We start from the raw sequence: 17,694 nt of genomic DNA, 5'->3' as shown, positions 1-17,694 counted from the left end.
TATTACCAACTGACCTGACGCCTGAGAGCGTAGTGCACGTGATGGACTGTAATACAAGAGAAGTTCACTCAAATAGTGAGGAGCTAAACCATGCAGGGCTTCATCGGCAATAAGCAAGATTTTAAAGTTAACAATATGCTTTATAGGTTATTAGTGCAAGGTTGACAGAACCGGGCTAATATGCTCATACTTTTTTGTACGCGTAAGAACTCGAGCTGCCGAATTGTGGACCAGTTGGAGTTTTTGTAATAAGCCTGCAGGGCAACCACCTAATAGTGCATTACAGTAATCTAGTCTTGATTTCATAAAGGCATGAATTAGCTTCTATGCATCTGATGGTGACAGCATATGACGTAGTTTTGATATATTTTTAAGATGGAAAAAGCAATTTTAGCATTTCTGACTTTCGTCAATGGTGTCGAATGCAGCACTAAGATCTAGCAGCACCAATAAGGAGATACAACCTCGGTCAGATGCCATAAGCAGATCATTTGTGACTCTGATCAGAGCAGTCTCTGTACTGTAATGTGCTCTAAATCCAGACTGGAAGTCTTCATTGGTGTCATTCCTTTTGAGGAAGGAACATATTTGAATTGAGACTACTTTTTCCAGAACTTTAGATATGAAGGTAGGTTCGATTTAGGTCTGTAGTTAACTAGTTCTCCCGGGTCGAGATGGGTTTTTTGACAAGGGGCCTTATAGCAGCCACCTTATATGCTTTAGGCACATGTCCCAGAGATGAGTTAATAATGCTAAGAAGAGGATCTATAATTTCTGGCAGCATATCTTTCAGTAGATTTGTAGGTATAGGGTCTAGCATGCATGTTGTTGATTTAGATGATCTAATGAGTTTGGAGAGTTCATCGTGATCTATGGTAGAAAATAATCGTTTAATTAGTTTAACGTTAATTAAATTACCTTTGAGAGGTTTACGCATTATTTTATGTTTGCTAGTCCAGGGGACAGACACAGTCTCTATTTTATGATGTTTGGGAGAAAGAATTATTGCATGTTGTGAATTTTCCACAGCTTCTTTGCTCTGTTCTATGACATACCAAAGGCATGCAAGTATACATGATTGTGGCGAGCAGGGACGGAAGCAGCGCAAAGCCAGTTAAACGAGCGATAACGAGCCTCATGGCTCTCGTCCCGCCCTGCTCGCCACATAGATACAATACCTTTTAATTTCATCACTCTGTAGGAGGAATGAAGCATAATTTCAATTGGCTTTAAGGGTACCAAGAAATTTTAGGACGTCTGTATATACAATTCTATACGAGCATGGTGTTCTTAACATGTTGTTGTTTACATATTTCTCTATACTACAGAAGTTGTGTCGTTCAGTTTCAAAGAACCCAGAAACAACTCAAATACTAACAAAGATGTCTGGAGCATATTACCCGTGTTTGTAAAGACTCTTGAACATTAATAAAGTCATTGCATTAAAAGTTTTTATACGGAACCTTAATAGTGGCCATTAAAAGAATGTAAAAAGCAATTATGTTAATAAGAGTAAACATTTACATTTTAAACATTAACTAAACAAAATTCTTTACCTTACCACGGCATGGTCATCCGTGCAAAGGCCACACAGCTTTTCTGTCCTCCTGAAAGACAGGTGTGTTGAGGCAAGTCTGAGCTAAACTCTGCAGTACCTTCCAGGAACGACTTAAAACACCCATGCCCTGTGGACTAGAAGACTTGGCAAGCACGCACAATTTATGGTCAAGAGACTGCAAGTCCACATTTGAGAGAGCACCATTTGGGACATGGCCATGGACATTAGGTGAGTTCAAGCTCACGCAGTGCTTCACACCGACGAGATTTGCCACTTGCAAACGGGGAACCATAACGCCCCGTTCAGACCACCAGTGCAGGTCTGTAGCCAGCCTATTGAAAGGGAAGGTTCTTTTTTTCAAAAAGTGGACCTTTTTGCAGTTTTTCTCCTCCTTTTGTATTTAATTATAAGGTTCAAATACTTCATTTTGGTGACCTTTTATGCACTAATTTGTGCTGGATTATCTTGTCTGCTGGTATCTTAACCAGCACGCTTTTTGATGCACCTAAAATATTTATTGCATTGTTGTCAAATTGCTTCCTCATGTAACACTTTTGTCAGTCCATACACAGTTCATAAGTTTAAAGACCACACGAACAACAGAATAGATTTAATGAACTTTACTGAAATATTAATAATAATTCTTCTCATCATCATTTCTTGACTCTCTGTCAATGCCTCTATGCTATGTTTTATTATTGTTATTACGCTACGTTTATATGGCTATTATACTGTAGAACAGGGGTCCCCAAACTTTTTTCTGCAAGGGCCACATAATTCTCCCTGTCTTTATGGGGGGCCGGGTCGGTTTGTAACAGATAATTACATGGACCGGAGGTACTACTTGAATTATTGTGGAGATTTAATTATGTATTTATTATGCCTCCTAATGGTAGAATAGTTTATTAATAGTTAATAGTTTAGTGCTACTCAAATTCAAAACATTTTCTTATGCATATTAATTAACCTTTCTCTTTCCCAACCGCTTGGCCATTTTGTCGTCTCTTTGAAATTTTCCGATGGTTCGCGTGTCAGTTCTATCGCGATGGTACATTATGAATTTAACAAATAATTAGGCTGTGTGAGTAACTTAGCGAAATTTGGGTCTGAAAGCCAATATTTATTATCAAATATAGACATGATATAAGTGAAACTGTAGAACTATATTAAATGTTTTTTTTTAAATGTCTCAGAGGGTTCACACCAAACGCGGTAAATCGCGCTATTCCCATGTAGTTGGACGCTTGCACATTTTGAGTTTACTCGCATCGTTCGCGCGTGAAATTCGCTTCATTACAGACGCAAATTCGCGTCATGGGAGGGGCTTCTGACGCTCGCTCACGGCCCTATTAGAGCAAGCTCCTGATTGGTTAACGTGGCACGAATTTTCGCCAAATTTCTGATTTTTCAACTAGGTCATCGCGTCTTTGCATTGACTTAACATGTAAATCACTCGCGCTTAACGCTTCATTCGCGTTTGGTGTGAACACACTATAAGGCATTGTTCAGAGGGCCGGTCCAAATCCGTGGGCGGGCCGGCCCGAGGGCCGTAGTTTGGGGACCCCGTCGTTGACTATTGAGTGGATAAATCCTTTTAATTTAAAAAAATACATATAATACCCCTTCCCCCGCATCATTCAGAGGCGATGATTCTTCACGTTGCTTTGAAAAGTGTATTGCGAGAACTCTCTCTGTCTACACGCGTCATGCAACAATAATCATATTAATTTGAAACAGCAACCCAGAAATTTGTCAAAAGCATTGATTAAAACAATGATGACTATAATCACATGAAAAAAACGGGTGGCAGTGAGGGGGGAACCACCCGAGCCCCCTCTGCCTATGGGCTTGCAGTGTCTCTTGATAATGGATGGCCACTTTCCTGCAGAGTTAAGCACCAAACACACTTCTACCGTGATGTTTCTACCAATCGTGAAGACATTACTTACATGGTTCAGGTGTGTTTGATTAGGGTCAGAGATAAACGAGGCTCTTCTTATGGTGTGGCCATGAGTATAGATTAGTTGTTGAGTAATTTTGGAGTATAGCCAATTTTACGTCATTCACAGTCTCTTAAGAGATAAAAGCACTACTTTAACTGTTTTGTCGTACGTTTTGGCTTTTGAAACTGCACAGTGAGTGGTCCTCGAATTGTATTGCCTAATCAGCTGTGGCCTAATGGTTAGAGTGTTGGTCTTGTGATCAGAAGGTTGCCGGTTCTAATCTCAGTACCAGCAGGTCATGACTGAAGGGCCCTTGAGCAAGACACCTTACCCCTGATTGCTCTGCAGTAATGTGCCACTGTATAAAAACTACTTGTAAGTCGCTTTGGATAAAAGCGTCTGTAAAATGATTAAGTGTAAAATGTATTGTTGTGAGCAACTAATTCAGCTCAATCTGATGATGTCTTTATGCAGAAAAGATTTGCAGCATCATGTGTGTTTGTGAAACAAATACAAGGAGAACACTTAAAATGGTTGGACAGTTATTTTATTTTTGCATTTTGAGTGATCTTTTAAAAGTGGTTGCAAAGTACAAGATTAGTTTGTAGATATGTCCGCTTTGCCTTTATTTGATCTTCAATTTGTTGGCTTGCACAAGAGTATGCGAGGTACGTGAATTGGGAAGTTTGAAATTAAATGGGCTCGAGTAAAAACACCGAAACAGTCTACTGGCCTTTGCGACTGCAGAAGCTCTCTAGTAAGATGGCAGTTTTGGTGTCTGTAATGAAACAGATGACAGGTATCAATCACAAGTATCCCTCCCGTCGAAACTGTTCCTGCAAGATGTCCTTGTACTCATCAAAGCCTCCATCCACACGGTTGACTCGTCCCCCCTCGCATACCCAAAGCTCTTTACAGACCAGCCTGATCAGTCGCTCATCGTGGGACACCAGGACCACTCCGCCCTAACAGAGACACAGACATCGTCTTATCAGAGTGTTCTAGCTGACATCAGATTTAGACCTAGCAATTCGATGAACTGCACAAACACTTCCCTATGAGTTATTCACAGAATAGCATTTCATGATCTGTGGAAACTCTGCAGAACTAAGCAGATCCAACTCTTACTTTGAACGTGTTAAGAGCTTTTGAAAGGGCCTCGATCGACTCCATGTCCAGATGATTTGTCGGTTCATCCAGAATGTAGAAGTTGGGGCTGTCAATGAGAATTTAGCCAGTGTAAGGGTCAGACAGATAAATGGCGAAAATTAAGTGCTGCGTTATGTGAGATGCATGAACACAGAGCAGTGCACCTTACCACGGCATAGTCATCTGTGCAAAGGCCACACGGCTTTTCTGTCCTCCTGACAGACTCGCCACCGGCCGCGTGGCCAGCTCTCCTGTGATGCCATATCTGCCCAGCTGGTGACGGTACTCTTCCTCCACATGACCTGATACACACAAAAGTAAATGTGCATATATAGTACATCTCAAATCACCCACTTATGCAATTCTATAGTATAAATAGTGTAAGTAGTGCGTTCAAATTGAAGATTGTCCCAGTAGTACCCAGAAGATACACTCAACTGAAAATATGAAGTGTGATACTTCTAGCACTTAACGGTCACAGTTTCGCTTGCATAACAGAAGGGAGGCGGGGCTTTGAGACACTGCTCAAGCAAAGTTTTCCTATGGAGTGATTGATCTTAAATCTGCTGGTGATTGTTCGATGGGCAAAACAGTTTCATGTACAAATTGATTTCATTGACACGCATTGTGTTGTGTGATTGATGCCATTTGTGCTCGTCTGGGATACCGCGGCTAGTATTTAGTATTTCATTTGGGACGATACTAGCCTTCTTATATTCAAACACAAGATGGTTGATTGCATAGTATATAGTTGGAACACAACTAATGTTTCAGACTAAATGAATGCTAGATTATGACTACTTTATAGATAAAATGTTTGTAAGACAAGCAAACCGCCACATACTCAACTGCCATGACAGCATGAAACAGAAGATTCAAAGCAGGGTAAAATGAAGGATTATGATGGTAAAATGTTATGCTATGATGCAATTGGGTAGGATTTGAGGCGTACCAGGAAATCTCTTTAGTAGCAGCTCGATTGAACAGACATTAAGGTCCAGCTGATCAACGTGATGTTGACTGAAGTAACCAATCTTTAAGTTTCTGTGTAAACAGACAAAAGATGTCAGACAGAAATGCAGGCTGGATTTATAACGTCCTATGCATTTCAATGAATCTTACCTGTGGGCGTATCTGGTACCGTCGATGGGCGTCAGTTCTCCCATTAGCAGCTTCAGTATGGTGGATTTACCAGCTCCATTCTCACCAACCTACACAAGAAATGTCAAACATCGTTACCACTCTGGTGCTGGAAACGTTTCATTCAGTCTGAATGCACATTTTATTGTGTTCTAATGTGCTAAAACTTTATAAACACAATATAAACATAATATTTGGGCTGGAACAATTCCTTGAGTAACTAGATTACAAAAAAATATCACTTTGTTTAATCCATTTAACAACAGTACACACGGAGCACTGAGTTTCCCCACAGCACAAAAATCTACCGAGGGCAGAGGTTTTCATTTCTGCTCTGACAGCTGGTTGTGTGTGTGTGCGTCTCCGGCAGATCCTTCAGGGTGTCATGGAGGGGCTTGCTATCCTCTGCTCACCACATGATCACTGGGGTCCCTCAGGGATCAGTGCTTGGACTGTTGCTTTTTTCCAGTGAACCCAGCCAAGACAGAAATCCTCGTGTTTCCGGCACACACCACGGTGCAACATGAACTCACCATCCAACTTGGCAATACCACAATCACTCCTTCCAAAACAGCCAGGAACCTCAGAGTCATATTTGATGAACAGCTGTACTTCAACGATCACATTGCAAAGACAACGAGATCCTGTCGATATGCCTTATTAAACATTCGAAAGGTTAGACCCTATCTCACTAAGCATGCGGCACAACTCATTGTCCAGGCCCTGGTGGAACATTCTTCCTACCTCGGTCCGGTCAACCACATCTCTCACAACCTTCGAAACATTCCTTAAATCTCTTCTGTGAATACTTGACAGACAAATTAAAACAATATATATATACACTAACCCTCTCTCTTTCTCTCAACAGGTAGTGGTCTAGCTTTTGTTAAAACTTTCATCTGACACTGCTGTTATTAGTTTTTGCAACTATTATGAGGCGAGTGAGAGGAAAGATGAACTGACAATTGGCCTCGTCCTGGAAGTTTGTGGCTATGGTGAGGGTCGTAAAGGTATTCAGCCAATCACGATGCACTGGTCAACTGGCCAATCAGAGCACACTGAGCTTAAAACTAAAATCAAGTTGTATTGCCCCAAAAACACAATTTAAGGTGTTGAATCGTGTCAGATCACCACTTTAATTATTATTTGTTTTTATGCATCGTTGATGTAATTGTTCACATCAGCATTGCAATGCATTGTAAAAACAACTATATTCAACATCACTAAGGCTTGAGCCATTTATTTATTGAAGAATAAGGCCCTTGTGTTATGGTAGCACTTTTTTCGATGACTGCATTGAACTGAATTGCATCACTGAACTCGGACATCAGATCACATGTGTTTAAACGCTTTTCTAGTTTAAAGCACTGACAATACATTTTGTCGTTTTTTGGGACATATACTCATATACATATAATGAAAAATTAACCATGGTTGTAATACAAAGGTAATAAATCTGACAAAAATATGATTAGAACACGATTAGGATTATAGTATTATAATAAAACTATAGTTAATTAAAACCATTATAAATGAGAAATTGCAACTAATGGCTCACTCTACCGCTTACCGCTCGCATTCAACATATCGATACGTTGAAGCATGTCATGAACTATACAATACAACTGCCTCAGCATCAAATCTGCTGCACTTCTCAAACGCGGCAATTACTATGCGCCACATTTATTAGTTTTGGAAAAGATCTGATGGTAGTTTATTGGTGATCCGTATGGATCACACCACATGTTTCTGTATGCATGGGACCCGTGGATTAACTGCCATAAGTTTTACTATGATAAGGTGTAAAGCTGCGCTCTCTCACCTTCTCTCTACATCCATGAGTGCAGTAGACATGAAAGCACATTCTTGTATCATTTACTTTAACTTTAAAACTTGCTTTATAGGCAACTGTTTGTGTACTGTGGAGTTTCAACATGAGATTTAAACCACAGAAACGTCTGCCGCTGCTGGACCAATGTAGTGACGTGCCGCTCGCTCATAGGACGGTAACGCATTTGAAAAGTAAGACAAGAAAGAGCCATAGTCAACATGTGAAATAGAAACTGAAGACCACATTTATATTCGTATGACTAGAAATCCGACTACATCTATTTCACTTCAACTGAATTTAATCGAAACCTTTTACAAATGTTTATGCATATATTTATTTTTATTTACATTACATTTACCTTTAGTCATTTAGCAGACACTTTTATCCAAAGCGACTTACAAAGAGTTCGGGGAGCAATAAGCGATACTCTACATCTAAATCTAACTGTAAATCTGAAATATGATCTGAGCCAATAGTTTTTTCATCCAAAACAACTAATTGATCCTCTTGTTGTGTTCTTCGATTAAAAAAAAGGGTATTTCCTGGCTCAGGTGAGGCAGAGGTGGTGCCTTCCTGATCTTGTACACACACACGTAGGCCTACCGTACCTTTAATTGCCTTAACCAAAGTGACTTCAAGATATTCAAGGCTCTAATAAAATCTAATTTATATGAAAATTATCAAGTTATATAAAACATTACTTTTATTTAACCAGACTGAATTTTTTAATCAAATAAAGCTTTTTATCATTTTCAACAAACTTTTCAGCCCACAAAACCAAAATGAATTAAACATTCATTCATTCATTTTCTTCCGCTTATCCGGGGCCTGGTCGCGGCGAAAATTTTTAATTTTCTTAAAAATTAAACAGTTTTACTAATTTAGCAAAGCTCATTCACATCTTGCATTCTCTTGTGGTTCCACTTTAAATGATCAATGATCTCTTATTCAATTCAATTCATATAGCACTTTTCACAATGTGCATTGTTCCAAAGCAGCTTTATATTCGTTAGTCACTGAAAAGTTCAATAGTTTAAAGGAATCGGTTCAAATGAGTCATTCGTGTGCAAGTCATTCTGAACGCAATGTGCGTTCATACCTGCGAACTCGCTCTATACAGTATACGCTGATTCAACTGCAAAAATGTTTGAGAAATTTTAATTTGAGAAATTTCAAGAAATTAAACGTACTTTGATGCAAAACAAACTAAACCCTTGGCGTTTCGATTCTGACATCATCACGCAAGCGTGTTTTTTGTCAAGTCTAACAATCATGGGTAGTTTATATGGTTAGAGTTAGGTTAGGGTAAAGGTTTTCGTAAGACTTGAAACACCAATGATTTGGTGAGAGCCCAAAACAAACGGCAGTGAAAAACAACAAGCTCTTGTTCTGCAAGTCTTTTTAGCGCCTCAGTGTGCAGATTACGAAACAGTGCCGTTAATGTTGCAGTTACAACTGACAGTGCTAAATGCACACAGAATGTCTTGTGAAGACACCCAACATCATTTCGGTGAGAGTCTGAGGCTGCATGACATTTGATGGAGGCGGCCTCCTCCAATTTCTCCATGCAGGTAAAACCCTGAAAACCCCTTTAGTTTATTCAGTATTCAATTTAACATTGGTCCTACCGATGTACAATAAACAGATAATATTGTTACTGAATTCTGAAGAAAATAAGCGTAAATAAAAATGGACCCGCAGTGATGCGTATCATACCTCTGCTGAGGTTACAGATTACGTTCAAGATGTCTGACTGTAAACTGGATTATTAATTTCCCCCTTCCATTATATGTTTCTTTATGGATAAGAAAAGCTCAAATTTAAAATAAGTTACTAGCATAAAGTGAAGGAACACTACGATGACAATAGTACACATGATATCTACTATGAAAGACACATACGATGCAGATGCGAGACTCTAGATCAGCTGACACGTTGAGCTGCGAGAAGAGCCTCAGGTCGGCAGTGTAGCCGAACTCCACCTCATCCAGCTGCAGGATAGGTGGAGATAGCTTCTCAAAGTTATCCGGAAACCTGTGGGAAAAATACACTTGTGAGCGAGAGCCAGCTAACGTTTAAACGTAACACAGACTGTGATCAGCTTAACTGAGTACACCCTGTCAGATATTTTAGAAAAAACTCATCTTAAAAGTATAGTGGTCAGTACAAAAAGCTAAATTAGCCAAATGGAGTACACTCCTATGTACCCCTACGGGGTATATGCCCACAGGCCGATGACGTGCTTGTTAAGTGCGAAAACGTTTGAATTTCAGCTAACCGACAACACTACGGCTAAACATTGCTGTGTGCCTCTGTGTTTACGCCTTGAGGAAATGCTAAAGTTGACTTAGCTATGATCATATTTGTGTTTTGGCTTGAATAGGAGAGCACTTCTTTTGGGTTGTCGATGTAAGAAATTTTGGGTATTTTTGGTGCAAGACAACTGAGCGTCTGTGAGAGTGGAATTTGTAGTTGTAAAGTGTGGCCACACATGTGAATCAGTACATTTGAAGTTGCAAACTTGTAGATTTGTTTTCCTCTCCAGCAAACACAACACAACACAACAGTTACGCCTTATTGGATCCTTCAGTGCAAGTGAAGGTGGGACACTCACAGGAAAAACGCCATTGCTCACATATTATTAAAAATCAGATTTTCTTAAACGGGCGTACTCATTCATGCTTAACACTGAAGTAAATTAAAATCTGACCGCAATATGACTTCAGACTCCTTCTCGATGGGCTTCAGTTCAGGGCTGTAACACATACAGACTGTGAGAATCCAGCTTTAGCGTTTTTTGACCAAAAAGAGACCAGTGAGTGATGTGACACTTACAGTTTCTCCAACAGCTTGAGTTTACTCTGCACCTGAGTAGCTCTGTTGGCGTTATACCGGAAGCGATCGATAAAAACCTGACAGAAACACTTACGTTAACAGTCTTTTCTGCATTTCTGCACACTGAAATAACATTCATAACACAGAATTGACATTTTAGGAATTTCTACAGATGCCTCTTTCAAAGCAGCTCACAGTGCAGTGTCACTCGTATTGTTTGGTGCCATTTTATTGCCCAAGAAAATAGGATTCTAATACTTTCGTTATGCTTGTCCTGTATAATGAACCCATCTCAAACATAGAACACTATGATGTGTCAAATTTAAACTCAAAATAATGACTCTGTCTTTAGTGCAAGTAGGCTAAACTGTTTGTTGTTGTAGGCTAAATTATTTCATAAAATGACACTCTAAAAAAGAACCTCAAACTGCCAGTAGGTGGCGGAAGATGGTGTTTGATTAAATAATTCATTCATTCGTTTGTCCAGCTCGTTTGAAACTGGGATAAAAAAGAAACCTCACTGTGTTGCTAGGAGACGGGTCTACCCGTATGCGTTCTCTGTGCTGTTGCTGCTCTACCCGTATGCGTTCTCTGTGCTGTTTCTGCTCTACCCGTATGCGTTCTCTGTGCTGTTTCTGCTCTACCCGTATGCGTTCTCTGTGCTGTTTCTGCTCTACCCGTATGCGTTCTCTGTGCTGTTTCTGCTCTACCCGTATGCGTTCTCTGTGCTGTTTCTGCTCTACCCTGTATGCGTTATCTGTGCTGTTGCTGCTTTACCTGTATGCACTCTCTGTGCTGTTGCTGCTCTAGCCATATATGTTCTCTGTTATGTTGCTGCTTTACCCCTATGCGTTCTCTGTGCTGTTTCTGCTCTACCCGTATGCGTTCTCTGTGCTGTTTCTGCTCTACCCGTATGCGTTCTCAGTGCTGTTTCTGCTCTACCCGTATGCGTTCTCTGTGCTGTTTCTGCTCTACCCGTATGCGTTCTCTGTGCTGTTTCTGTTCTACCCTGTATGCGTTATCTGTGCTGTTTCTGCTCTAACCTGTATGCGTTCTCTGTGCTGTTGCTGCTTTACCTGTATGCATTCTCTGTGCTGTTGCTGCTCTAGCCATATATGTTCTCTGTTATGTTGCTGCTTTACCCGTATGCGTTCTCTGTGCTGTTTCTGCTCTACCCGTATGCGTTCTCTGTGCTGTTTCTGCTCTACCCGTATGCGTTCTCTGTGCTGTTTCTGCCCTACCCGTATGCGTTCTCTGTGCTGTTTCTGCTCTACCCGTATGCGTTCTCTGTGCTGTTTCTGCTCTACCCGTATGCGTTCTCTGTGCTGTTTCTGCTCTACCCGTATGCGTTCTCTGTGCTGTTTCTGCTCTACCCGTATGCGTTCTCTGTGCTGTTTCTGCTCTACCCGTATGCGTTCTCTGTGCTGTTTCTGCTCTACCCGTATGCGTTCTCTGTGCTGTTTCTGCTCTACCCGTATGCGTTCTCTGTGCTGTTTCTGCTCTACCCGTATGCGTTCTCAGTGCTGTTTCTGCTCTACCCGTATGCGTTCTCTGTGCTGTTGCTGCTCTACCCGTATGCGTTCTCTGTGCTGTTTCTGTTCTACCCCGTATGCGTTCTCTGTGCTGTTTCTGCTCTACCCGTATGCTTTCTAAGTGCTGTTTCTGCTCTACCCGTATGCGTTCTCAGTGCTGTTTCTGGTCTACCCGTATGCGTTCTCAGTGCTGTTTCTGCTCTACCCGTATGCGTTCTCTGTGCTGTTTCTGCTCTACCCGTATGCGTTCTAAGTGCTGTTTCTGCTCTACCCGTATGCGTTCTCTGTGCTGTTTCTGCTCTACCCGTATGCGTTCTCAGTGCTGTTTCTGCTCTACCCGTATGCGTTCTCTGTGCTGTTGCTGCTCTACCCGTATGCGTTCTCAGTGCTGTTTCTACTCTACCCGTATGCGTTCTCTGTGCTGTTGCTGCTCTACCCGTATGCGTTCTCTGTGCTGTTGCTGCTCTACCCGTATGCGTTCTCTGTGCTGTTTCTGCTCTACCCGTATGCGTTCTCAGTGCTGTTTCTGCTCTACCCGTATGCGTTCTCTGTGCTGTTGCTGCTCTACCCGTATGCGTTCTCTGTGCTGTTGCTGCTCTACCCGTATGCGTTCTCTGTGCTGTTTCTGCTCTACCCGTATGCGTTCTCTGTGCTGTTTCTGTTCTACCCGTATGCGTTCTCTGTGCTGTTTCTGTTCTACCCTGTATGCGTTATCTGTGCTGTTTCTGCTCTAACCTGTATGCGTTCTCTGTGCTGTTGCTGCTTTACCTGTATGCATTCTCTGTGCTGTTGCTGCTCTAGCCATATATGTTCTCGGTTATGTTGCTGCTTTACCTGTATGTGTTCTCTGTACTGTAACTGCGCCTCATATTCTCTTTGCTGGCTCTTCAGCCGGTCCTCCTTTGTTTTTATGAAGTTTTCATAATCACCACGGTAACTCTCCAACCGCTGGGAGTGCAGGTGTGTGATATCTGTCACTACAGCATTCAGGAAGTTACGATCATGAGACACCACAAGGATGGTGGAGACCCACGTCTAGGGCAAAGGATCACAACATAATTTAAGCCATAAATGGTGTAAAATGTTTATTGGATAAATGTTTGGTATTTCCTTTATGCTGTGCAAACCACCACAACAAACCTGCAAAAAATACTATCATTTTAAATGTGACTTATCAGAAAAAAATGTACTTTGATTTCTGCAACCTTACCTAACACTACCAAAAAGATGAAACTCACTTGTAAATAGTTTTCCAGCCACAAAATGGCTCGGACATCCAGCATGTTTGTGGGCTCTGATGGAAATAAATAGTTAATTGAATTATACAAATATTTTTTTAAAGAACACAGTGGTATAATATTGCTTGTGTTTGTGTAACTCACCATCAAGTAGCAAAAGATCAGGCCTGTAACAAAAAATCAGTTAAATAAAGCACCACCACAAATTAAATTGACATTTCATTAAGATTAGAATTACGGAATCAAATACAGAATATAAGAGTAGAAACAAATTCATAATTCTATTTTCAAACATTACAAAACATATTGATTTCTTATTTAGAAGCATCATAGTAATTTTAAAAGATCATTATTCATTAGGGTAAAACGCACCGTGCAAAGAGAGCTTGTGCTAGTGCTACCCTCATCCTCCATCCTCCAGAAAACTCCCTATAGCAAAAAACAAACATTAATAAACAGTGCAGCAGAATATTACTTCATATAACTCAATATAGGGCTGTGCGATTTTGGGAAAATATCCAATTGCGATTTCTTTGACAGACATTGAAATTTGATTTGCAATCAATTTTTTCTTAGTCAAGCTTCAGCTAAATATTGTCTATAGTCTGAAGCACAGTACGGGTATAGTTTCCCTGCTGAAAACTATAAAAATTCTATAAATTCTTTATAAATTCTAATTGTTTCCATTAAATCCATTACAAAATTCCCTTTAAAGTGTGTTTTGGGCATTATTCAAACAGGAATTACTGTTGTTCTATTGGTTGCCAACAGCCAGATTACAAATTAGCCTAGAATCCAAATACCAGTGAACACTATTATAGTTTCCATACGGCTTGTCCAAGAAACAAGGAATTAAAAGACCGGCAGCCACCGGTAGACGGTAGACTGCCGGCCATAAAACATACACACAAACTTAACAAATGTCCGGGCCCGGTGCATGCACAACTAATTCCAACTATCACTCACGCCACCGGCCCCGCCTCATGGCTCTCATCCCGCCTTCCTCACCACACTCATCTCTGACACTAGGACATGTGCCTACTCCTATTAGTGCTGCTAGACCTTAGTGCTGCATTCAACACCATTGACCACAGCACACTCATATATAGACTAGGGCTGTGTAATTAATCGAAAATTAATGGTAATCGTCAGTTTTGGCCTTCCATGAATTACAAAAACAAAATAATCAAGGCAAACAATTATTGTGCCGCATTCCATTTTGCAAGGATCCTCTCTTTTCTTATAGTATAAATCCACAGCGCACCCTTTCCTTTACAGTGGTTCAGCAGTGCAATTTCTTTACATTTATTTTTCAGTTAAATTCAGAGTTTAAAACCAGTTTTTTTTCTATTTTCTATGTTGTTTTAAGGGTTAATGAGTAATCGTATGCGGGATCCTCAAATTGCCCTAATATAGACTCGAAAATGATGTCGGCATTAAGGGAATAGCTTTGAAATGGTTTAAATCGTATTTATCCGACTGTTTTCAGTATAACAATGAGTTACGCAAATCACAAGTCCAGTACGGTGTACCACAGGGCTCAGTCTTAGGGCCTGTGCTCTTCACATTATACATGTTACCACTATGAGATATAATAACACGACACAGAGTTAATTTTCACTGTTATGCTGATGATACACAACTTTACATTTCCTCGAAGCCTCATGAAACACAGCAATTCCATGGAATAATGGAATGCATAGTCGCTCCAAAAGAAAGGCTACAGCGTTTTTCACCTATAAAACAGGAAGATTTAATTAAACTTATTGCAACATCTAAACCTAAAACTTGCTTATTAGACCCCATACCAACTAAATTATTAAAATAGTTACTACCTGTTGCAATTGAGCCCATTTATAACATTATCAACTCTGCAATAAATCTAGGCCATGTCCCAGGACCCTTTAAGATGGCCGTCATTAAGCCTCTAATCAAGAAACCAAACTTAGATCCAAATGAACTAGGAAACTATAGACCGACTTTCAAATCTCCCATACCTGTCTAAAATACAAGAAAAAGTAGTGTGCACCAGAGGTGGGGGACTCGAGTCACATGACTTGACTCGAGTCTGACTCGAGTCACAATTTTCAGGACTCGCGACTTGCTTGATTAAAGTTAGAAAATTACTTGACTTGACTTTGACTTGAGAGCAAGTGACTTGAGACTTGACTTGAACTTTTAATATAAAGTAATGGAATTAGCAGTGTTGTAATGTAATGAAGTACAAATACTTCGTTACTGTACTTAAGTAGAATTTTCACATATCTGTACTCTACTTCGTTATTTATTTTTCTGACAACTTTCACTTTTACTCCACTACATTTCCGAATTAAATCGTGTACTTTTACTCCGATACATTTCCCCTAACCATCTTCGTTACTTCAAATTAGAAGAAATGTATGTTGGTGACGTGACGTATTGCCTGTTCGAAGTCATGTCAACCGCCAAGCACGAAGAAGAAGTCCTGCTTGTCCAGGCGTGTCACATTATTGATGCCTTGCCATCGTGGAGCACCTGCTGTAGGTTCTGCTTCTAACATCCACTGACGGGCATCTCGACTACAGTGGCGAACTTGGTGGTGGTGACGAAGATAACGTGACACACCCGTGGCCGTATTTGCAAGAAATATTTTCGTACATTCGAGAGAAAATTCATCCTACCGGATTACGTGCCTATTATTCGTACCGAGAGTCACTGAAATATTGGCATTCAAAAACTCCCCGTCCAACATGAAGAAGCACATCGTAGCTTAAATTAGGAAGGTTAAATACATTTTCATTCAATAAAGCCATAATGCCAACGTTATTTAACATGAATTAGTTATCATATAAGACTGTTCTGATATCTGGCTAACGTGATGGCCAGGCTAATGTGTGCTAGTTAACTTTTCTGATTAGCAAATGTGCAGATATTTAACAACACAAATGATTTTCCTGCGAAATAATTCCACACAAAACTCTTGAAGAGATGTCCATAAACTGAAAGGGTTAATTGCGGTTTCTGGTATAGCGGCCGAATATTTCCTTCGGTAAATTAGCGTAACACCGGTGAAGGGATTTATTTTAATATGGCAGGTTACAGAGGAGCGTTCAGGATTACTCGCGTCTTCTAAAGCACCATGCCTTTTGTTAAACTTGAGATTTGCTTTGATTTAATTACCTCAAAACTTGTTATCGACTATTGTTATATAATGTGAATGTAGGCTAACATATTGATCAAAGTCAAAGTGATTTTATTGCCACATAGGTCAGCTAGTAACAGACAGGAGACAAACGACCAGTTAACACAACACAATACAGTACAGGCTACACAACAGCAATGAATAAATATTTTGAAGGGTGACTTTAACTTCTACCGAAGTCATTTTCTGGTAAGATACTTGTACTTTTACTCAAGTATCGCTTTCAAGTAATTTATACAAGACTGGGAATTAGTTAAAATAATTATTGTGACTCAACAACACTACAGCACCTGTGCCTTTAACGCTGCTCAACTCAAACCGCGCCAAACAAGGTGTACCGGCCAATTAGAGGAGTTACGATAGAAAGGAAACTGCTCATGCGTCTGGCGGCTTGAAATAGTTGTGGCGGTACAATGGCAGACAACATTCGAGCTCCACAAATAGTCACGTTTGGCTACAAGGACTTTAAACTGGACCGTGAAAATAAAAAAAAGATTTGCCAGATGCAGAGTATGCAACGCAAGTATTTCGGACACGACAACCACAACATCGAATTTCATCCGACATTATAAGAACCACAAGGAAAGGTAAGAAATTTATTTCTTTATAGTCAGTGTAATAAAACGATTACTAATGTAATGAATTAATCGTTTCTGTATGTCATAATTTTGCCGTGGTTGTTTTTTTTACTATTAGTAATGTGATCATCCCTGATAGGCCTACATCTCATCTCATAAGTAGATGAATTGAGAATTCTAGCTATCTAACGGCGCAGGCCGAATTTTTATATTCTTAAAACATTAAAATCATCTTAAAATAAGGAAGGGCTTCTCTGTATTACATCAAGGCTAATGTCTATATTAAATGCGCACATGTTCAAGTGGACAGGAGCTGAATAGCAGCTCGCTTGTAGCCTACTGCATGACAGGCTGATGGACGCGCAGGTGCGACGAGAATAATCATACTGACGAGACTAATTTCAAAGTTCGAATCTGTTAATTGTCTGCATTTTTTAATACTCACAATATCAACAAAACGTTTTGTGTTGTAAATAATGAAACAAGTTAAAATAGAAAACAAATATTCTCAGATTATATATTACGTATGAAACGTGCATTATTGCGCGTCCACCGCAGAGGTGATGATTCAGCATCATAACTTCATCACTGGACAATATTAACATACATTTTATTTATATTCTGCCGAAATACAAAAGATTCATTCTGATTAACAAGATTCAAAATCGAAGTCAATAAAATGCTCCGAGATTCCCATCACTAGATGCAA

The 17,694-nt window shown here is 40.1% G+C and overlaps 1 protein-coding gene across 1 annotated transcript in view; it reads right to left on the bottom strand.

Annotated features, from left to right (window-relative positions):
• Positions 1-4,028: 4,028 nt before the first annotated feature.
• The window catches only part of abcf3 (ATP-binding cassette, sub-family F (GCN20), member 3), a 51,457-nt gene continuing 37,791 nt past the window's right edge, over positions 4,029-17,694 (bottom strand). The window contains exons 10-21 of the mRNA XM_079453003.1: positions 13,599-13,655; positions 13,371-13,393; positions 13,227-13,282; positions 12,823-13,023; positions 10,457-10,533; positions 10,332-10,376; positions 9,523-9,655; positions 5,773-5,861; positions 5,603-5,694; positions 4,820-4,952; positions 4,630-4,717; positions 4,029-4,466 (exon numbers count right to left, since the gene is read on the bottom strand). Coding sequence (XP_079309129.1) covers positions 4,308-4,466; positions 4,630-4,717; positions 4,820-4,952; positions 5,603-5,694; positions 5,773-5,861; positions 9,523-9,655; positions 10,332-10,376; positions 10,457-10,533; positions 12,823-13,023; positions 13,227-13,282; positions 13,371-13,393; positions 13,599-13,655 — 1,153 coding nt within the window. The 3' untranslated portion in view covers positions 4,029-4,307. The remainder of the gene's footprint in view (positions 4,467-4,629; positions 4,718-4,819; positions 4,953-5,602; positions 5,695-5,772; positions 5,862-9,522; positions 9,656-10,331; positions 10,377-10,456; positions 10,534-12,822; positions 13,024-13,226; positions 13,283-13,370; positions 13,394-13,598; positions 13,656-17,694) is intronic.

This window comes from Barbatula barbatula (assembly GCF_947034865.1).
Source record: "Barbatula barbatula genome assembly, chromosome: 3".
NCBI classification, from domain to species: domain Eukaryota; kingdom Metazoa; phylum Chordata; class Actinopteri; order Cypriniformes; family Nemacheilidae; genus Barbatula; species Barbatula barbatula.
This window is presented reverse-complemented; position numbering and strand designations above follow the sequence as displayed.